This window comes from Hippoglossus hippoglossus, chromosome 5 (assembly GCF_009819705.1).
Source record: "Hippoglossus hippoglossus isolate fHipHip1 chromosome 5, fHipHip1.pri, whole genome shotgun sequence".
Taxonomy (NCBI): Eukaryota; Metazoa; Chordata; class Actinopteri; order Pleuronectiformes; family Pleuronectidae; genus Hippoglossus; species Hippoglossus hippoglossus.
In genome coordinates, this window is record NC_047155.1 from 22,646,351 (window position 1) to 22,669,100 (window position 22,750).

A 22,750-nucleotide genomic window follows, 5' to 3' on the forward strand; every position below is an offset into this window, starting at 1 on the left:
TGTTATCACTTTTTGGACCTTAATTACTACACTTCCTGTAATATAACCACATTGACACCACTGCCTCAAATGATAAACCTTATAGATGATGGATGGATGGATGGATTTGCTCCATGCTGAAGAAGATCATGTGATATGGTTGAAAGCAGCAGATCAGCTCCTTAATGGACCTTGTGGTGTATTGGCACCTTGTGATTTAGCGTTTCATCTCTTATCGTACTACTAATAAAAAAATGTACACCAAATTTTACACAACATATTTATTTAACAGTGAGAAAACTGCTCCACAAGTTAAAGACCTGATCTGTGGTCATGTTTACAGCAACCTGCCTGCCATAACTGAAGTAATAGTTGAGTCTACATGGTCCACATTTCAGTTCCTCCTCATTCACTGGGACCCGTGAGTACTCACAGGGAAGTGACATCACAGCGCCCACACATGGTGCTGTACACTGATTGTGGGCTTTAATATACTCAGAATAGCACAATCGTCTCCACTCGTAAAATAGGCGTCAGTACAAAAAGCAAAGCACATACTTTACATAATGTGTGCAACAACTTGGCAAACAAAGGCATCCACAGTGACATTCACTGAGAAGCTGAACGCTTCCAGCAGAGCACATTACATCACAGCCCACACTGTTAAAAACACACAATTACATCTGTCACTGTGAATAGAAAATAGAGGTAGAAGCGTAAGAATGAAAATCGTACTGATTCAATCACAAAGGTGTTGATTGTCGATGCTCAACTTCCCCAAACTCGATCATTTGTGAGAAATGAAGAAGTCTTACATAACATTAGGCAGGAGATAGCTTCAGAATATATCACCAGCAGAGAACGACCTGAGGGAGTGTTTTTTATGTGCCTTTCAAGGAACGCGGGCTGAGTCTGTCTGGATTGCTGGGGAGAACATGAACACTCAGAATGAAAACTGAAACTATCTTCTTAGATAGATCCTTCTCAACCTCACTGTCACTGCAGCAGCTCCCTGCGGCGACACATATTTCACATGTCCTCTCAAAAAGTGCTCTCTCACATGAATGAGCGTTTGATTAGGCTCACAGACAGTGGAATATTTAACCTTGATTCAACTCACATAATCAGTGTGACCTCCACAAATATGTGCTAATATAACCTCTAGGGGATCCTGAGCGATAACGATCTTCTTTAGATTTACTCCTTATAGATATACACATTTTTAAGATGACAGTCATGCACAGAAATATGATTCAGGAGGTAGAAAGACAGCAAATACAGCTAAAGATAGCAGAGCTTAACAGAGACTGACTTAATCCCTGCTCATAAACCAGTGGCCCTTTCACTTCATGCAATTAGTCCCTGGACCTCTCAGCTCGGGGGCCGAATAACGTCTCCTCCGCACTGTCTTTACCTCCTCCTTCTTCTTCTCCCCTGATGGCCACTGTGGCCCTGGGACAACATGTGGGTGGGACACCTTGGGGGGCTCACACCCTCTCTCTGACTTCAGGCGTGAGGTTTTTGGCTCCAGTGTGGCTGACAGTGATGGCTGAGACGGAGCTGAGACGGGAGTGAGGGCCAGGCAGACGTCCCCCACGCTCAGCTGGCGGCACTGGAGGCCACAGAGACAGGCAGTTCTCTGAGGGCTGCAGGAGGACCAGCCCTGCCCACGCACAAAGAACGGGTACTCCACATAGACGTCCACCAGCTCCTGATAAAGGGAAAGACATATCCAGTATGAGACAGAGAAATGCAGCGCACATACTTGTTCCCTGGAGGTTGGTGGTGTTCCAGATTGTAGAATCTACCTGTGATGAATTCAAAAAGCAACTACAGAGCAAGAAACATGGAAGTATTTGATTCTGACTGTTTGAAAACCTTATGACACATTTTTATTAACTGGCCTGTGCTAGACTGACCATGGATAGATAGATGAATGGATGGATGGATAGATAGATGAATGGATGGATGGATGGATAGATAGACGAATGGATGGATGGATGGATAGATAGACAAATGGATGGATGGATGGATAGATAGATGAATGGATGGATGGATGGATAGATAGACGAATGGATGGATGGATGGATAGATAGATGAATGGATGGATGGATGGATAGATGAATGGATGGATGGATGGATAGATAGATGAATGGATGGATGGATGGATAGATAGACGAATGGATGGATGGATGGATAGATAGATGAATGGATTAGTTTTAACAAATGAAAGCACATTTGTGTCAATGTTATGTAATTGAAATATTTGATGTTTATATATGAATTATTATAATGATTTATATTTGTTTAAAAAACAACCTCAGGGAAAAATAAGTGTTGGTGGCAGATTTTTTGAAATATTACAACATTAAAAAACTGGTTTAGGATTACAGCTTAATGGCCAATTCATGGTTTCCATGTTAGCAAGTCCGAAACATTCTGTGACGTAAATTTAATCATCTGTCACCAGAGTCCTTGAGCACATAGTGGATTCATGTGTACTGTCTGTACTGTGAGTACAGACTCATTCCATGCAACATATGTTTTTTTGTTCTCATTAAGCAGCTGTACACACTGATTTCTCATGTTTTCCAACCAAATACAGGAAATCATAGAAACACCTCATACTGTCAGCAAGTTATCAGTGCATTCTTGTGGAGTGTGACTATATATCGACATTTGAGTTTACATTTATTCTCACCTGAATGCAACATTTGGTAGATACACAGCTTCAGGAGAAATATTAACTACGACTATGTGAAGGTTCTGTTATGAATGTTGAATTCTACACTGTGATTTTCCTTCACCTGCGTCTGTTGGTCGTGAAGCAGGATGAGGAGGCGCGACAGGGAGGAGGAGGAGTTGTAGGCTGAAGGAGAGATGCTCTGCACCGTGCAGCAGCTCAGGCGCAGGTCCGGGCAGGCCAGCGATCCCAGCAGGAAGTCCTCCGTCTGCAGGTGCTCCACCCGTCTCAGCCGCCCGTCTCTGAGCTCGATCAGAGAGCCGGCCACAAAGTGAGGGAGCAGCCAGGGGAAACGGTCAGGCGAAGGAGACGCGTGTTCGGAAGAGGGCAGAGTGGATGTGTCCTCTTTCATGGAGGTATATGTGCTGTTTGAGTTATCGCTGCAGGAAACTCTTCTGAGGGAATGTTCAGAAACCAGTTGTGGGACAATGTTTGTTGGTGTGTGCAACAAATCATGTTGGTCCTCGTGAGCAGGGTGAGGTAGGCAAGTGCTCAACGATGGAGGACTTGCTCTTTCAAACCTGGGAAAATACTCCACTTTCCTGTCTCTTCTCCTCACATATGGTCCTTTATTCCTGCTATTGCTTTGCCTCTCTGCATTGAAACTCTTGTCCCTTAATGTCTTGAGCTGCTCCCAGTTGTACCCTTCGCGGTGTCGGAAACCCTCAGACACCAGGGAGATGGGGCTGAATCTAGAGGGGTGGTGTGGATGGACTGCAGGTGTGCCAGGTAATTGGTGCTGATAGTGGTAGGGGAAGTCCCATCCAGGGTGCAGGGGGTTGAACTCTCTCCACTCTGCCCAGCCATGGTGCTCCTTGAAGGCAGACCGCACCTGAGGCTTGGACCTGGTGGTGGATGATGTGTGGATCTGCATCCAGGGCTGGTAGAGAGCAGGGACCCGTCTCGGCAACGGCTGGAAGGGGCTCGTGTGTTTTGTCTTACACTCATTGCGGCTCTTGTAAGGATAAGGGGCCTTGAATGTTGCTGCCTCACACTCCTGCTGCTGATGTGACAGTGAGCTCAGTCTTTGGTCCCTCTTCTTCAGCGGGAGGCTGTCCCTGTCTGGGTTTGGTGTGAAGCTCATTGGCTCACGCTGCCCGTCACTCACACTGGTGCTGCATGACCTCCTGCAGATGTTGAGGAGGTGTGGTGATCACGTGACACCATCAGTCTCTTGGCAAGCGTGGCAGAAAGTTCGGCCCAAGGTCGTCACGATCTGAAAAGCGGAAGAAACCAAATTTTTTACAAACAACTTCATATCTTTGCAAAGTGTCAAGCCAAAGACAAGCCCTTACCCTCTATTTAGCCTCTGTCTTTCTCCCCCCCCCCCCCCCCCCCCCCCCCCCCCACCTCCCATCTGGAAGTGCCACCTGGTGAAACGCTGCCTGTAAATATCCCCTCAACATCTCAACAACAACTTTGCCTTCAGCTTCAAATTCAGGCTGTCCAACCACCAATTGCCATATGATGGGGTTCAGATTGATGGACATCTCTGAACGCCTTTGTAGAAAAAAAACAAGTTACTATGGTAACAAAGTGAAGGAATTTGCATCTAAGTGAGGACCAGGCAGTAAAAAGGGTGAGGGTGGGTGTGAAGTTATAGAGGTTAGATCATGTCAGTATTAGGTCACTTCTTTTGAGGTTAATATTCCAATCAAGTTTTCATGTGAAATGTTCCACTCGAAGTTGCAGGAGGATAAAAAGACATCTTTCTTGTGGTACTGAAGTGATCTCCAGCACCTAGAGCTACTGAAACACCATCATCCTCCTTACACGAGTACACAGTGAGTCAGTTCACTCAGGCGACCTAAATATAAGCACACACACGGTTCCTTACCTACTCATGGCCCTGCAGGCATATATACGCAAAAGGCTGCAGGGAGGTAAAGAACAGAGCGGGACTTTTACAGCCTGACAATGCAAAGCTCATCTCAATGCCCTGAATTATGTCATCGTCATAGCCGAGAGCCGCTGAATGGAGCTCTGTGACTCTGAAAGGCATGTCTCTGATATGAGCCGTTTCTCTATTATAGACTGTGTGTGTGTGTTCCTGGACTTATCTTTTTGCGAGGACCATTTTAAGCATAGACCCTACAGAGTGAGGACATTTTTGGAAAGTGAGTCCTCACTTTTTCAATGGGCTGTTTGAGGGTTAAGACTTGGTTTTAGGCTAAGGGATTAGGTTTAGGTTAGGTTAGGTTTAGGTTAGGGTTAGGGTTAGGTTAGGGTTAGGGTTAGGGTTAGGAATTTAGCTTGGATGGTTAAGGTTAGGGTAAGGGGCTAAGGAATGTATTACGTCAATGAGGGTCCTCACTAAGACAGAAGTACAAACATGTGTGTGTGTCTGTGTGTGTGTGTGTGTGTGTGTGTGTGTGTGTGTGTGTGTGTGTGTGAGAGATAGAGAGAGAGAGAGAGATCAGACACCACCCTCACACTGATATCCCCGTGTGAGCACTCAGCATTATACAATGAAACATAAATAGATTAGTGTTTGTCAGATAAATTCCCACAGCGGTAATGTAAATTCATTCAAATGGCATCGAGGTGTCGGCTGTACTTACTCACAACGACGAGGTTAGGTCACGACCAGATGGGGACCCACACAGGCCCATGCACTGTCATGTTAACCTCATGAGGTCTTGAGTTCACAACAGGTTGTTAATCTATGGAAATGAAATGCGCGCACAGTGGTGTTCACTGTGCTTAAAGCCACTGGGATAATAATTAGCTCTGTTTTTGCATATCAATAGTGACAACATTGCGTTATAGTCAGCCTGATGTGCAACACAGCCGCGTTTAACCTTCTGCTGTTGAATCCTGCAGAGAGCGAAGAGTTCATCAAACATGCATCCAGAGTTCCAACAACGCATATATGTCATAACATGCTCTTTACGTGGAGTGAAGGAGAGAAACATGTTCAGAGTTTCTCTATGTATAGGAGACTTACCTACATGCTCCTCCATCCATCCATCCTTTTTCTCTGCACGTCCATCTTCACACTGCACATCCAGCCATGTCCACGAAATGAACACAGGCGGTTCTCAGACACACACACGCATGCACGCACACACACACACACACACACACCTGTCTGTTTGCCTTGTGTCGTCCTCCTGGGCTGCAGGTGAAAAGGCAAAAAAAAAGCACAGCAGAATGAAAGGAACCATCCAGACAAGCTCAACAGTCTATCAGACACCTTTTCTCTTCTTGTCTCTTATCCTCCCCTCTCTCTCTCTCTCTCTCTTACCTCCTACTCACTTTTACATTTCACACTCCCACTCCGCTCAGTCAGTCCTGTTAACCTTTCTCAGACAGATTTCATGTCCCTCCCTCTCTTTCTTTCTCTCTCTCCCCCTCTCTCTCCATCCCTCACATCTGAACTTGCTCACCCTGCGTTTGCTGCTGAGTAGCACTCTCAGCCTCTCTTCCATTCGTAATCACCCTCGTCTCTTTCCATATTCCAAACACTCTCTCCCTTTCCCCTCCGTGCAGCTCTCTGTTGTTGTGTGTATAATTAGAAATGAGACTGCTGTGCAACTCCTCAGCTGATGGTAGGCGTATGACTGCCTGATGGCTCTGGCGTTCTGCCTGGTGGAGTGAGGGCGGGAAGCCGTTTGCTGCTTTCGACTAGAGCCTGGACACACTCACGTAAAAATAAAAGAAAGGGATTGGCAGAGAAGGAAATCTTGTGGCCACATCTGACACCTCAGGGCCGTGCACGATCCCTCACTTTGTTAATACCTCCGGCTTATTCTCACCTCAGGGGCAGACGTCGGCGATGTCTCATCCTGAATGAGTGCAACACCCACCACAATGATTGCTTTCGCACAGTCGGTAATTGCTCCAGACCAAAGAGCTCAAAGGTCAACATTAAGCACCAAAGAGAGGAGGCCTTTCATAGCTCTGCAGATAACACGAACAATATTCCATCAGTCATGTCCGTGCTTGCTTTCTACATGTTTTTCCTCACTTACTTCCTGCTCGTCTGTCTCTTTCATCTCACAAGAAAGAACGAGAACGTTGGCTCTGGCACAGCAGCCCTGGTCCCAGCTACTCATCCTGCAGGGCCTCAGCAGGTGAGCCCCCCCCCCCCCTCCCCCTGTCATGAGAAATCCCACGCATAATTTCGTTTGAGGTGAAGAGGATTTCTCACTTTGAGTCACATCATGCTTCTGCTGCCCACTCTGTTTTCTCTCTACACTTTCTGAACACACACATGCACACACCAGCATGCACGCACACATACACACACTGGAGAGAGTTAACAGTGTTGTAAGACTCTGCATCACAGTGTTTGCCTCGTTCGCACTTTTAGGCTGAACCACCACAACCGCTGACATTTACAAAGAGTGCATTTTTTTATTGTTAGAAATCGCCAATCACACCCACCACTTCCTAACTGCTGTCTCACAGCCTGTTTCTGCAGTTTCACCAGTTTGGCACAGATACCAAGTGTGAGTTTCACCAGTGAAGGTTTCCATGCTCGTCAGTAGACATAAGCAAATGTCCGTTGTTAATGTGTTTTCTCAAACAGAATTTTCTTTTTCAAACCGCATTTTCTGTTGATCAAAACTATTGTGTGTGATGCACAATTTATTTCTGTTTGTGCAGACTCACAACAGCACCTGATCCTGCCTGCGCCTGAAGCACGACACTCTTTAAAAGCCTCCCTCAAGTGCTGATGCAGTGTTTTGCAGAAAGGCAAAAAGGCAATGATGTAATGGTGTTTTGTGAAGCTTTTGCATGCAAATATTGTGTAACCACCAATTTCAGCTGAGAGGAAGTGGAACTGACAGTTCCTCTCCACTAGATGGAGTCCAGGAAACACAGACCCTCTGATTTGTGGTCTCACAATTTCCTGGCACTAAAATTCAATCATCCACTTTGTCTCGTCACTTAGAAAGGCCTCTGATGAATATGATTCCTTAAATATATATGTAATTACATGCAACAGTTAAAAAACATCTTTAAATCCACTCCTATGATCATACTGTGCTGTTTAAATTATTAATTAAAAATTTATTTTTTAAGCTAAAAACAATTACCAATTTTCTGGGCAGCAGGAAAATGTTCAAGATTTGGACAATTGCTAAGTTGGATATGTGTCGTATATATGTCATTGAATCTGAGTCAACACTGCATCTGGTACTGTCATGTTGTTGGAGGCAGGTTCAAGGAATTTGCAATGCAACTTCATTATCTTATTTCAGTCAGGCAACTCACGTTCAAACGTTTATTGCAGCAGTAGAACAGGTTTAGTGTTTGGCGTCTAGGCTCCAAATTAATCACTCCCCCATATGATTACACAGGAATGATGGGAGTGATCTGCAAATACTTGTACTCCCCGTCGGAGCCTACAGGTGGATGCTGGGGTGGTGGAGGGGCTGAAGCAACTGGTAGCAATACTGCTGCAGCAGTGTGATCAAAGGGGATGATGGGAAATGTCTCTCTGCTTAAATAGACCACCTGATAAGTTGGGTGTGTATTATAGATGGTTGTGTAGAGTGAGGTATGTCACATGATGTATGTCACATGATGTATGTCACATGATGTATGTCACATGATTGGAGCAGCGTAGCTCAGGTTGGCTGCCTGAACTAGCTCGCAGGTATCGCTCCATTAAAACACTGTAAAACACAATAAAGAAGGCCGACATTGGCCCTTGCACAGCAGTTCTGGTCCAAGTTGTGATATATGCATAATTGTATGTTCTTTCTGTTCTTTGGTGAGTTGTGCTAAGTCTGTGTTGTCATCAAAATTTGTATAAATTCTTGTTTAATCAGTTACATTTCCACCAAATTGTTTTAGCTGCTATTGCCCAAATTTTATGACACCGTTAAAAAAAAAGGCAACTAGTTTTGATATTTGTTGTTTTTTAATTGAAAATGTGAAAAAATTCTGAAGGGAACAATCTGTTCTTTAAGAAAAGAAAACTGGAAAAAAGCTTTTACATTGTTCAGAAACATCAGTGCTAATGATCAATAATGAACCAGAATCCCTTTGACATCGTGATAATACAATGTTTATCCCTGACGTCCTTGAGCCTGAAGGTGAAACTGAAGAGAGAGGGTTTGAATCTGAAAATAAAAGAGTGGAGACAGGAAAGAGGAGACTGAGGAGGAGGAGGTGAGGAGTGGGAGGGTGTGTGTGTGTGTGTGTGTGGGGGGGGGGGGGGGGGGGGATAAGAAGACAAAAATAACAAAGGCATGTGTCTGTCTCTCCTCGGTATTTTCCATTCTGTTACACAAAATCCCTCCTTCCCTCTCCTCAATCCTTTCCTCGCTCTTGTCCAGCTCCTCCCCTCCTCCCTGTCATTGGTCAGCCGGTCGGCTCCACAGAGCCACGAACTTGTTCTTGCCTCATCCAAGTGGCTCAGAGAGTCCACTGAGGGGGAAAGAGGCAAAGCTGGGAAAGGAGAGCAGCAGAGAAACAGGGCAGCATCAGTCACTTTGGAGCCGCTCAGACTCAGAGTGAGCAGAGGAGGTGGGAGGTGAGCTGCAGCTGAACTCTCACAGGGCTGACTGACTGGACATCACAAACTGATTGGTTTCATTCCCACGATTCTCCAGCAACATGAGCTCCACATCCTCCAACCTGCACAAAAAACGCCTGCCATGTGAGTAATCCATTCCTTCAAACTTCTGAATCTTAGGCAGACATGCATGTTTCACTTCGGGGCGGATGTTTTGAGACGTGACCACAAGTTTGCTCCATTTACAGAGTTTCCATTTTCAGATGTGGGGCATGACATTAGAGGGGAACTCCATATTCGGCTGTCAGAAGTAGAACACACACACACACAGACATACATGGAGCTAGAGCTTTAAAATTGCTGCCGTTGTATAAATGTGGAAGTGACCGGTCCCAGTGCAGTGCCAGCCAAAATTCAGACAGGAATGTTGAATCATCACCCTGAGTAATGTTCACTAATTCCAAGTGAGTAGGTCACACACTCACAAACACAGGCACACACACACACACACACACACACACACACACACACACACACACACACACACACACACACACACACACACACACACACACACACACACACACACACACACACGCACTTGTGTCTATAGTTGTGAGGACACTCATTGACATAATGCATGACCTTAACCATCACAACTAAATGCCTAACCCTGACCCTAACCCAAACCCAACCCTAAGCCTTACCCTAACCATTACTCTAACCAAGTCTAAACCATCAAACAGCCCTTTAAATGTGTGTTGACCAGCCAAAATGTCCTCACAATGATGGTATTGAACCAAAATTGGCCCTCATAACTATAGAAAGACATGCGCACACACACACACACGCGCACACACACACGCACACTGAGGATCTCTAGTTCTAATAGGATTGTGGCTGCAGAGCTCACCAGGGGTCTGACTGCAGCAGGGTCTGCAGCTTGCCCCATGCAGACACACCAACCCAGATAGGACCTGGAATTGAATTAGCTGCGATGAGATCAGTTCGTGATCTCACGAGGCTAAAAACAACCCCAGGGAAGGCGCCTCCCACCTGTTGCTTGGCCCACCCGGCCTCCAGTCCCTCGCAGACCATGCTCTCCTGTTTTATTATCATTGTGGGAATGTGCCCGCCAGAGTGCACATGCGTGTGCTGTGGCGTGAGGGACTGGCCAGCTGCAGAAAGCATGTTACTCATGAACTGTCTGCGCTGTATCTTTGATTAATCACACCATGAGTCTGAGGGATACACAGTATGTATCTGCTGTCAGGTCACTGGATCATTGATGGATCATACTCATTAGAATTTTACTGCGGTCTAAATGCTTCGAGAGCATATAGACCTTCTCGTGGGAAAATAATTCAAGAGTCTGATGAAAGCTGTAGGAAGCCACAGCAGTGCCTTGAACTAAATGGCAACATCAGCATGCTAATTTGGTAACCATGACAATGCTAATGTCAAGAAGGTATAGGAGGAGGCCTTCACAACTGTGCAGTTTGCTGTAAGTGTACTTCACGTGGAATTATGCTTCTCTGAAGACGCAGGTAAACGTCATTTAATTTAGACATTATGTTCTGACATATTTTCTGTACATGCAGCCTTGTACCCTGGTCCTAGAAACCACTAAGTGCGCAAAACATCCCACGCTTCTGATTGGCCTGAGCAAGCTAAACTAAGTCCCAAACTAAAGTCAGAGAATATGAACTCTGTCAGATTGAATAATGAATTTTTTTAAAGTTGAAATTCAGTTTCAATATGGTTTCACTTGACAATAATACATTTTTTACATCATATTATTTCAATAGTACATTTAAAAACAGGGTTTACAAAGTGCTTGGACAGACAAAGCAGAGACAGGATACTCTGTGTTATTTCCAAAAATGTACTAATAAAAACAATTAATGAATAAAAGCAATAAGAAGACTGCATCATGTAAAAGCAGTAATTACAAATCAAACAGTATAGGAACAATAAACAAGAGGACAAAATTACAACAACGCAAATAAATATGAATAAAAAGAACATAGAAATAACACATAAAATGATCAAAAGAAAGATATGACTGATAAATGGTTCTGTCAAATACACTACCAGAAAAACACGTTTAGTAGGGTTTAGTGGGTTTTAAGTACTGATGGCGGCTCTCCGTTCTCTAACATTGGCTATTAACATCATGCTCATTTCCAGCAGTTTCGTTGTTAAAGGACATGATATGTTAATACTGTGTTTCTCTGTCAAGAAATAAGAGGAATATTGACAGAATCATTGTAAATGTGAAGGAAACGCATGTGGTGCAAATACATAGATTATTCTCTTACAAACAATATCTTGTTGCATGTGAGCACTTTAAGTTAATTATACCTATGGGTCTGTGTGTGATTATACTAAGCAGCGCTGCCTGGATGGCTGAAAAGCAGAGCAGCCCCTGGGAACACAGACCAGCTCCTCTCATTAGTTCTCTAACAAATTCATCTCCTCACTGTTGAGCTGAATCCTCTGTGTATAGAAAGTGTTGGCGCCTCTAGGCAAACACTGAGCAGAGGAAGACAGCACCACTACAGTTAGCATCATGTAAACACTCAAACCTGTAAACCACAAAAACACAAATTCACCTGTTTAGTCTTTTAATAATTTGGAGCTGGAAGCTGGAGGATCAGGATCACCTGATGATCAAAGAAGAATAGAGCCGGAAAATCTTTCAATAAATAATTGGACGCTCAGACTGTCACATCAACTTTCATATCATTATTTTGTTTCATGGCCACATACTTTTGCGATTTTCACTCTCACTACGCTCCCCTACATTTGAGCTATTTACTAATTGATTAACTGGTTACATCACTTTTTAAAGTCAAACATTTGCTGGTTCCAGCCTCTCGAACAGCCAGATAGAAGATATAAACCTAAAAACTAACCTGCAACTATTACTTCCGACATTTTGTGAACCAATAAGTGAAAACTCAATACATCAAACTCAAAAAATGAACTGTATGATACCGCTCGGACAAAGTTACAGACTAGATGGCGAACATCGTTATCATCAAGAGACAGAGAGCGTGCTGCATTCAAACTTGTGAGCTCGTGGTTATGACATAGGTAGACGTAAACATCAAGTGGTTAGTCATGAGAACACCAGGCAACAACAGCACGGTGGTAATGTTATTATTAGTGTCAGCATCCAAAAGGCAAAAAACCTAAACATAGATCAGGAGATGCAAAGACAGAGGCAAAAGAGGCCTTTTGGAATAGCTACATTTTCCTCATACATAGTATAAAATTACAATATATTAACTTATCATCCAACACAAAATGAACTTGTATGCCCTTTACTTTTCTGATGGTGTTCTTGAACTCTTCTTCTGAATACAGTTAACATGACCCTACTTAAAGGCAGGCTGCAAAAATCTCAACTCCAAATAAATGCTAATGTTGCAGGGTTGGAGCATAGACTGTATAGAAACATTTACAACATGACTGCAGCCTTCAAAAGGACAAAATGCAAATGTAGATGAAGATAATGCAAGTTTAAGGCTTTAGGAGGGGATATATAATATAAAGGTGAGATAAGTGAATTTGTACATCATCCTTCAGTCACAGAGAAAATGTAACACTGGTACTTTCTCTTTATTTGTCTGATTATAAGTGAGGATTTGTGGAATTAGTGTGTAGATTAAAAAGACAAGACAGCTCCAGTGGAGCAGAGAAAACTAATCATATGATGACATTTAAAAGCATATTGAAACCCAATCCATAAGTATTTGGAGAGGTTACAGCAAAAAGAAAAGACTAAATAAAGCTGTAAAATACTTTAAACACTGTTATCTTCAGCCCACCCTGTCTCCGTCTCCACAAACAGAGTTGTGTCTGAGTGACTGTGTTGACTTTAACCAAACACTCTTAGTTCTCCCAGCTGACGGGAGAATAGCTTTAAACCTTCCTCACATAAACTGGCAGAGACAGTGCAGCTTTTCCAGGAAGAACTGGGAGCAGTGTGAATGCTGAGGTGATTACAATGAGGAGAGAAGTCAGCTCATGTGAGGATTTAAGGCAGAAAGAAACCTTCTGAGAGAGAGACCTCACTCTGACCCTGAGTCACGGACGACAGACTCGGCCATGACGCCTTCCCTGGATGATTCAGTTATTATTATGAGTTTTTTTTTTTAAGTGAGTGGAATTTCTGAGTTTAACAATGTTGGTCTGTCCTCTAATTGGTCTGTTACCACCCACAAACTCGTTAATGCTGTTAACTTTAATATAAGGTCCTATTACTTTACTGACGGATCATCGGCCGCTGACGATGGTTAATAACCTTATTCTAGTATTAATTAACAGTCACTGCAGATAAGAGGATTTGTAAATGGATGTGTCAGCTGCTGAAGCTTATTGTGTTGATCACAACTCATGACAGTCTGCTTGTGGGCTTATGGAGGCCAGTGGGACAGGACAGTCGCCTACAAACTCTCCCATTGTTAGTGGGGATGTGATCCAGGCAGGAGGGAAGGAGGGAGAGAGAGGGTTAACACTGATGTCACTGTTTATCTGACTAACTGGGCTAGTGGTGCTGGACACTGCTTTGTCCCAGTGAAGAGAAAAAAGACAGATCTAATATGCAAATAACACACAAACACACACACACACACACACACATGCACACACACACACACACACACACACACACACACACACACACACACACACACACACACACACACACACACACACACACACACACACACACACACACACACATAGGCACTTAAACATAGACCAGATAGGCACACAAACACACATCAATAGCTGCCATTAATAATTCACCGTCCTTGCAACTATAGCCCAGTAAATGGCAGCATTTGAAAAGAGAACAGTGAGAGAGAGAGAGAAACCCAAAATAAAAGTGTGAGACGGAGCAGCTGCACAGTCTCCAACAATGTTTTTGTCCTTTAGACAAATGTGGCCACCTGCCTGCTTCACTTTACCCTCAATGTTTTCTTTCTGTTTAGAGGGATGAGAAATGGGTACAAGTACTGGTTTTTAAAAAGCAGTCACTGGAAAACAGGAGTAATTCTACATCAAGATCCTCAGGGTGCAATAGATGGTTTAAACATCATCTTTCTAAATCTGTGGTTGCGTGTTCATGCTGTTAGAGCAGGATAACTCCTCCATCAGTGCCCACCCTGTCACTGCACCACGCTTTAAGACCCCAGAGACACTATTAATTACAGCAACAGTCTTAGCAAAGGGACTGATCCCTGCAGCTGTAGATTGTCAACAGCCTGCTGCAGCTGCTGCTGAGGTCAGTGTTGTGCTGGACGGTGCGGAGGAGACTCCCAGTATCCTCATTTGTAAGTAAAGAAGGTGTGCGGGTGTGTCCTCTTCGTGTTGACTCTCTCTCTCTCTCTCTCTCTCTCTCTCTCTCTCTCTCTCCCTCTCTCTCTCTGTCCTGTCTCAAAGTGTGTGGCTGGAAAGGCCTCAGCCCAAACAAGTGCTACGTCAGAGGTTCACATCTGTCACAGGCGTTTAGGAGTCACATAGTCAAAGTGATCATGAGTCCACTGTTTAATATAACCACAAAACTGTTTGCAAGAGATGGCAAGAAGTTACTTGTACTGAAGTACGGGGGACAAAAAGGACTTATTTATCAACCAGTCAATACTTAAATACAGAAATATATTTTTTTATTTTACAATTAAAGATACATTAAATAGAACAATAATTAACTGCATTTTAAATAAATAAATGCTTTTAATTGATTGGGAATATATGTAGCAAGTATCTTATATTAATTTTTTCTCTTTTCCTATGAATCTACATGTATTTTTTCCTAGATAAATAAATGATAGAATGATGCAAAATAATGTAAAAATGTATTGGACACATTGTTATTGTTTTTGTCTTGATTAATTAAAAAATCTATTTATATGTGCAGTTAGGAATTAATAATATTTAAGTAAGTTAGTTTACTTTTCCTCTTTTATTCATTTATTTAAACATTTAATTATTAGTTAAATAAAATAATTGAAGCCTTTGTTTGATTTTTGTATATATTGCTTCTTTTATTTACATAGCCATAATTACTTTTATATCACATATATATATATTTCCATTAATTCATGTAAATAAATAATTTCTGTGATATTTTTGCATTCATATATAAAGCATGTATATCCTTATATTTATTCATTGTCATATCATTTTATGTTTTTATAATTTGTTTTGTATCATATATTTATTGAGTAACCCTAACCCTCTATACTAGACCATAGGAAAACAGTGAAAAGCATTAACTTTTTTGCATTACTTAAACCACTGTTTTCAATATAAATCTAAATTGAGGCAACACATGGACGTATCTACCACCACTTTAAAAGGGATGACCTCATTCATTTGTATAAGGAAACCACTTCTGAGAAAAAAATGCTCAGCTTGGCTCAAAGGAATCAAACCAGAGAGTCTGGCAAACTGCTCTATTATAAACACAGAGGAGGAAACGCTGGCTCCCACCGGGGTTTCTGTTTAACTACTGTTCACTGGGGGGGCTCTGGTCCGTGCTGCCCCGACAACCACAAACAACTGGATCATCTGCACTGGCAATTTTCTCAGCTCTCAGCTTGACCTTCCCTCCTCACGGTCACAGGGGACTTTGTGCTTGTGATCTCACATGTTCATTTAGCACAGTGAAGGGCTAACTGCAGCCGGTGGGTGACATTGACTTCATTGACATTTAGCCTCCGGATCAATGTGCTCCCTCTGTGAAGTTGCTGCTTCTAAACCAGCGTGTCGGGGTCCCGTCCTTGAAAACATGATCGGGGGGAGGCACATGACAGGCGGTGGCTCATGGTGTTTACACCAGAAAATGAGCATTGAATGATCTGTGCATCATCATGAGTTGATGATGTGATCAATCTGCCGTCATCCTTTTCTACAGTAATTTATGAAATGCCTACAGAAATGAGGGCTGTTCCCCACAGTACACACACATTTTTTTTATTTGGTAATTTGATTACTGTTTTCTATTGGCTTATAAAACAACGTGTAACAAATGAGGTTGAGTTTCGGCATATCCCCCTCTGCTAGATCCCCAAAAAAGATTTCCAGTAACCGGCTTCATGTCTGAGGAGTGCAGGCCAATCCTGTTCTCTTACATCTCTGCCTTTGTCCAGCTCTGAATGGACCCTTTCTCTCTCTGCCCCCTGAGCAGGAGGAGGATCTGGGTTTGTCTTTATGTGGGGAGGCAGAGTGGCACACACACACACATTGGGCCCTGTCCGCTCCGCTGTCTGTATCTCCTGTCTGTTCCCCAGCCCTGACCTCTGACCTCTGCCTCCTTAAGTCCCCCAAGCACAGAGGAGGGAAGAGAGGAGGGAGACAGATAGTAAAATAGAAAGAAAGCAAGGAAGGAGGGACAGATGGACGGGAGGGAGGGAGGAAGGAAGGAAGGAAGGAAGGAAGGAAGGAAGGAAGGAAGGAAGGAAGGAAGGAAGGAAGGAAGGAATAATAAAGGGACGGATAGACAGGAGGACGGAAGGGATGAAGGAATTGAGGAAGGATGGATGGAAGGAGGGGGGAAAGAAAGAAGGAAGAAAGAAAAGAAGAAAGGATGGAAGGAAGAAAGAAAGAAAGAAAGAAAGAAAGAAAGAGAAAGAAAGAAAGAAAAGGACATAAAAGAATTAAACAACTGAAGCCAGATCAAGCCAGAGAGAGATATACAGGAGATAGACAGATGAGTAGATGGGAAAAACAGTAAGAAAAGAATGACAGAAAAAGAAAAGAGGCAGACATTTTACATTACAAGACAAAGGTTACAGAACAAAGAGAAGAGAAAGAGAGAGACAGAAAAAAAGACAAAAAGGAACAAAGAGCTATAACTAGGGGCAAAATAAGCTCTGTGTTATGTATAACTCTCCTTTTGTTGAGCACATCTTTGAAACTCGCCTCTCTTCAGCCTCAGGGTAACCTTCATCTAGCTGAAGAACAGAACGTGAAGATGATGCCACTGATCCACTTGGCAACAACCATGTGATTGGTTTCGCACACTAACCATTCCCACACTAACCATCACCCGCTCAAACAACCTTGACTCTGAAATAAATCTAAATGGCAGGGAGGTGGTGCATCTGTGTCGAGCGTCAGGCCTAAACATAGTTAATGGCAGGTTCAGAGGGGACTCTTTAAGGTCATTAGTGGAGGCTAATCCTCAGCTCTTGAATCTTAGCTGTGCAATCACTGACATGGACCCTCCACTCACAGTACAACAATCCCCTATCAGAGCCCAGCTAAATGTTGTGTTCTTCAAACATTCAGGTTATATGAGTGATAATCAGGGGCGCAGTGAGATGTATGAAAAAAATCCTACTTACAAGATGGGCTTCAGATAGTGGAGAAAAATGTCATCATGACTATAAACTCAACTGATCTGACAAGTGACATACCAACATATGATCAATATAAATACATATATATATACATATCCCAACCTCAGATAGTGTATACAAGGCCACTGAATATGTCAATATGTTATTTCATAAGGCAGCTATTTAACGTATATATTATTAAGATGTTGCATGGACCTGTAGCCTGTAATGAAAAACATGAATTTCCTGAAGAACTTCACAGAATAAATGCCCTATTGAATAGCAGTCTGCTCTCCTTTTGAGAAAAAAGGACAGTTAGACCTGCATTCAATACAAATTCAAAAACATATTTAATTGACCTTCTGAAACAAGAAAGGATGCCAGATAACAGGCAAAGTTTTGACAAATAGTTTGGTCAAACATGAAAGATCTGAGAAAAATATCAATTGAAAAGAACCAACCAAACAACCCAGTCTTATGGATCAGGTTCAAGTTATTTCAAATGAATATAAAAGTACGAGCAGGAACAAAAAGGCTTAATTATACCCACATGAAATTATACAGGTTTTGAGAATGACGTTATTCATAAGCAATTATGGGATTCGTGTAACCACAGGTATTAGGAAAGGTACTAGGAAAGTGCAGTGCCAGATTTGGTGCGATTTGGACACATGCCATACATTCAACATTGGAGGCAGGGCAGTGTATCTTCAGTCTGTAAACTGATCTGAACATGTCTCCTTCTACATCCTCAGATAAATAAAAGCAGTGGTTGGCAACTGGGTCAAACCAGGGGTTAAAATAGCCATCAGATCATTTTAGTATTGGTTTATATCGAGATGAATTAGAGAGCTTTTATTTTGAAAAGTTGTGAATTTGGGTCTGAAGATTGTTTCAATGCTTAACAGACATCTCGATTACAAAAATAGCAGCAGTTAGGGAAATCATTCAAACTTACATATAAACCATTTAATTTAAGACAGAATAAAAAGAAACAGAGACAGAAAGAGACAAGGCAAAGCCATAGGGATAGAATGAAAGGAATGATATGAGGTGAAGTTTATGCCAGCAGGTTATCTCTCCACATTCGCCCTGGAGCGGCCTCACACCCTCCAGACGTCTTGTGACATGATACTAAAGACTCTGGGTTGTGGTCGGACTGCAGCAGCGTGGACATGTGATCTCATCGGCAGTGCAGACTGCGGTCGTGGCTTTTCTTGTGACGGAGGATTTTCTCGTGTGAGTGGTTGCGCTAGTCAGAGGTCAGCGGGGTCGTCCGCGTGCAGCCAGGGAAGACGCATCGATCAAGGTGATTCTATGGGAAAAAAAGGAACTGGATAGGGAAGCAAAATCAATGAGGGGTTATGCATCTGTAGCTAACCTTTAGATCTCAGCGGGCCTCAGCCTTTAAGTAGAAACAATCAATTGTGCGATCAATCAGTGTTTAACCGAGTGGGGAAGAAACCCAGCATCAGCAATTTGTTTAAACCTGTAGCCTGTAATGAAAAGCATCATTTTTCTTCAGATGGTTGCAGTGGAAAAACACTATTAAACAGCTGTCTGCTCCCTCGTCCAATACACATCCAGTGTTTAGTCTGACATGAAGTCCTCCAGTGGTCACATTAAAGGGGGGGGGGGGGGGGGGGGCTCTTTTCAGACAAGCACACGTCTGACAGGCAGCTCCTGCTTGTGACTGACATCCTGCTTTATCAGCACTGTTCCCTTCGCTTCACCAAGACTGTGTTTCTGATTGTGTGTTCATCATGGACCCACAACCTTCTCTTCCACAGAGACACAACGCCACGAAGACGACTACACTAGAAAGACAACCACTATTGCTTTTTAAGACTGCAAGTGGGACTGAACTGTGACTGCACCTTCAATCTCCATCACTGCGACCTACTACCAAAAACACACACGGCTGTCTGTCTGTATGTGGAGAGCATATCTCAAGATCCATTCATCTTATCAGCTTCATACTTGGTATGTGTGTCCTGAATGGCCCAGGGAAGTGCAGTGTTGCATTGGGTGCAATTTGGACGCATGATTTGTTCAATATTACTAAAATTTGAACAGGAATGTTTAGAGCAGGTACCACACGTCACCATATCACACCTCCTGCAGGGGGCTCATAGTGACACCTGCTTTCTGTCTTCGGTAAAAATCAGTGACTTTCAGATCAATCACAACCTCCAACATTTGAACCAAACTCGTAACTTCCCCTGCGTCCTCCTTCATGTCGGTTTCAGCGTTGGAGCCAGTGAGATCCCTGTGCCCAGGAGGCAGGCTGTCGCACAGGGCTGAGCAGAGCTGCAGTGACCTGTCCTCATGTGCCCGACTCAGTGATGGGACTGTGCTGATGCAGCACTCTGAACAAGGCAACCTGTAGAGGCATTTTAGGCCAACATCTACATCATTTTTTGCATTTACAGTGACTGCAGAGATTTTCTGACTGCAGCAGTTGTAGGTTCAGTTCATTAAGTGAGGTTGTGCCGAAGGGAATCTCTTCTCTTTTGTCCTCCTTTCCATCCCTCGTACTGTAATCATCCTGAGCTGAACGTCGCTCTGTTCTCCATCACCCTGTGGGATAGAGCCACTGTGACTGCTGGTCTCAACACAGGCCAGATAATCTTCACTCTATTCCCAGTTCAGTCATGGCTTGAAAGCCTCATCCTATTAGTCCAGTCACTGTCTACTGCTTGTAATAGCTCCTCAAAACTCTGACACTGCTCTAATGGCATACATTAGACGGCCATCAATCTCATCCAACCTATAAAACAAGCATATTAGTATATTTCCTAAAATCACTAAAAATCATAACTCAGTTGCTTCCTTTGTATGTATTTGGGTTGTCTGTCCGTCCGACTCTTGTGAACATGATATCTAAAGAACGCCAAGAGGGAATTTCTTCAAAATGTGGTACAAACATTCACTTGGACTCATGGATGAAGTGATTCGATTTGGGTGGTCAAACGTCAAAGGACAGGATCATAGTGGCCTCAAACATTTCTGGGGGGGACTCTGGAACAGGATATCGCAAGTCTGCCTTCCGAAATCTTGATCAGTTATCACTAAGACGCAAACATTAATTGATTCGATTTCAGTGGTCTCTGGTCAAAGGTCACGGTGACCTCATACGAGTCTGAAAGAAATGAATGTAAACTGAAACACAGCACTGGTTTAGTGGAGGCATACAACCACAGCGCGGCATTTCAAGTGTCTATATTCTCACAGATGTGATGTCAGATTTGTAATGAACTCAATCAGTATTTCTTCAGCCCAATGTCGAGGGCTGTTTTCGTCATAGTGGGAGTCATATTCACATGACTTCAGTCCACCAATCCACTCACTCACTGGACAATGATACTCATGAGGAGTAAAATGAGTATCTCCAAACAAAATTAATTTAGAAAGGGACCTGACAGCTTGTGTTTTCAAATTATCTGTGGATCAAGACTGATTCATAAAATATAAAAACTGGTACAGTGTTGGTTTGGACAGTTTGTCTAATTAGTGTTCTGATTAAAGTTAATTCGTGTCGGTGAAATGTATAATAATCCACAGGACTAAAAGTTCAGTGGAAAATGGTGACAGCAATTCCTTTGTTTTATAATTCCATTGTTTTATAATAACATATATTATTATACAACATATTGACAAAACAACAAAAGTAACTGTGAGATGTGTAATTCACTTTTCAATATGTCTCATTGCTCGCTTGTTTTATTTGAATAGTCAATCTCAACAGAGAAAATCCACCGTCACTTGTGGCTCAATGTCCCCCCCTTCTGGTTAATAACAGTTGAGCGTCAACAAAGGTCTCAAAGTACAGAATGTGTAACATCACCCAGTAATTTACACCGTGGAAAAACACATCTCTGAAGACTTCTCGTGTTGTGTTTGCTGGACTTGATCTCGGGCCTCCAGACTCATGTCTCCAATGTAAACCTTAATCTGAGCAGCTTTCTGACGTCCTGTCTTTCTGTCGTGCTTTTCTAGCGGAGACCGAGAGAGGCCAGAGGCTCCCAGATGTGGATGCGGCGCAGCAGCTCAAGCTGAAAGAGAGGCAGCGTTTCTTTGAGGAGGTCTTCCAGCATGATGTGGACGTCTACCTGTCCTCGGCACACCTGTGCATCAGAGACTACAAGAGACGTGAGTTGGACTGATGCGGTTTCTGTGAGAATTCAGATGAGAATTATTTCTTATCTCCCGCTCTTCTGACAGCTCCCATTGGCAGCATCTCGTCTATGGAGGTGAATGTGGACTTGCTGGACCAGATGGAGCTGATTGACAACTCTGACCAGGAGGCTTTGGATGTCTTCTTCAGTTCTGGAGGAGAAGACGAAGGGCTGACGTCCCCACTGCCAGGTATGGACACCAGAAGTAGAACAGAGATGATAAGCAATGTAACAGCAAATCTGTATGCTTGACAATGTTTGTCATCTCACTCACAGTCCAACGAAACAACAACAACAACGAGGAAGTCAACAGTAATGGACTCTTTCGACACGTCCTTGAGGGCCTTGACGCCAAGTCCCGCATGTCCTCCACATCTTCAAACTCCTCCTCCGAAAGCCAGACCACCAATGCCAATGGTGCAGATACCCCTGTGGTCGGGTCCGAAGATGAAGAAATACACACCAGCACAGTGAGAAGGAGGTTCCCACCTCCAGAGAAAGAAAGGATGTAAAGTTCGTCATCCTACGCACCCCTCCCTTCGGCAATGGATCTCCTCCTGCAGGATGGCAGCTGTCACCTCTGGTCCGGGTAAAGAGTTTACTGTGGTGCAAAACATTCAAAGAAGCCTCTCAGTTACGACTGTCTTCCACAAACTGTCGCTTATCTCTGCTCACAACCTTTCTTTTGATTGATGAGTTGTTGGTTGGGTGCTGTGTGTGATTTGGAGGTGGAGACCATGAACTGTAAATATGGAGATTTCCTATTATTCTGACCGGTTTCTATTCCTGTAATGGCATGTTTGAAGGACAAGACCTGCTCCTCTGTTACTTACATCACAGGATTTGAATTTTGTACAGAATTAACACAGAATAATAATATTATCATTGGATGAAAAATGAGGTGGAAAAAAAGTGCTTTAATATTGTAGCAGTTTTTCAGTTTTCTAGCTGTCGTCTAAGAAAAATCTCTAACATGGTGTCTTTGTTTTAACAATAAAGGAATCTTACTTCTGTGTTCCCACAA

At 43.2% G+C, this 22,750-nt stretch overlaps 2 protein-coding genes across 4 annotated transcripts; one reads left to right on the forward strand and one right to left on the reverse strand.

Moving 5' to 3' along the window:
* Positions 1-245: 245 nt before the first annotated feature.
* On the reverse strand, positions 246-6,213 carry LOC117761720. Of its 3 annotated transcripts, none has more exons than XM_034585890.1 (4): positions 5,970-6,213; positions 5,670-5,840; positions 2,787-3,938; positions 246-1,690 (listed from the first exon to the last, which is right to left on the reverse strand). In XM_034585890.1, the coding sequence occupies exons 3-4, from the start codon at positions 3,804-3,806 to the stop codon at positions 1,322-1,324; spliced, it is 1,389 nt and encodes a 462-aa protein (XP_034441781.1). In that variant the 5' UTR covers positions 3,807-3,938; positions 5,670-5,840; positions 5,970-6,213; the 3' UTR covers positions 246-1,321. The 3 variants fall into 3 exon arrangements, with proteins under 3 accessions (XP_034441781.1, XP_034441782.1, XP_034441783.1); XM_034585891.1 differs by having other exon boundaries at positions 6,112-6,169; XM_034585892.1 differs by lacking the exon at positions 5,970-6,213 and having other exon boundaries at positions 5,810-5,954.
* Positions 6,214-9,077: 2,864 nt separating this feature from the next.
* si:ch211-253b8.5 (dysbindin) lies at positions 9,078-22,735 on the forward strand. The gene is made up of 4 exons (XM_034585894.1): positions 9,078-9,338; positions 21,548-21,700; positions 21,773-21,916; positions 22,003-22,735. Exons 1-4 carry the CDS (start codon positions 9,296-9,298, stop codon positions 22,236-22,238), a joined length of 576 nt encoding a protein of 191 aa, XP_034441785.1. The 5' UTR covers positions 9,078-9,295; the 3' UTR covers positions 22,239-22,735.
* The last annotated feature ends 15 nt before the right edge of the window (positions 22,736-22,750 follow it).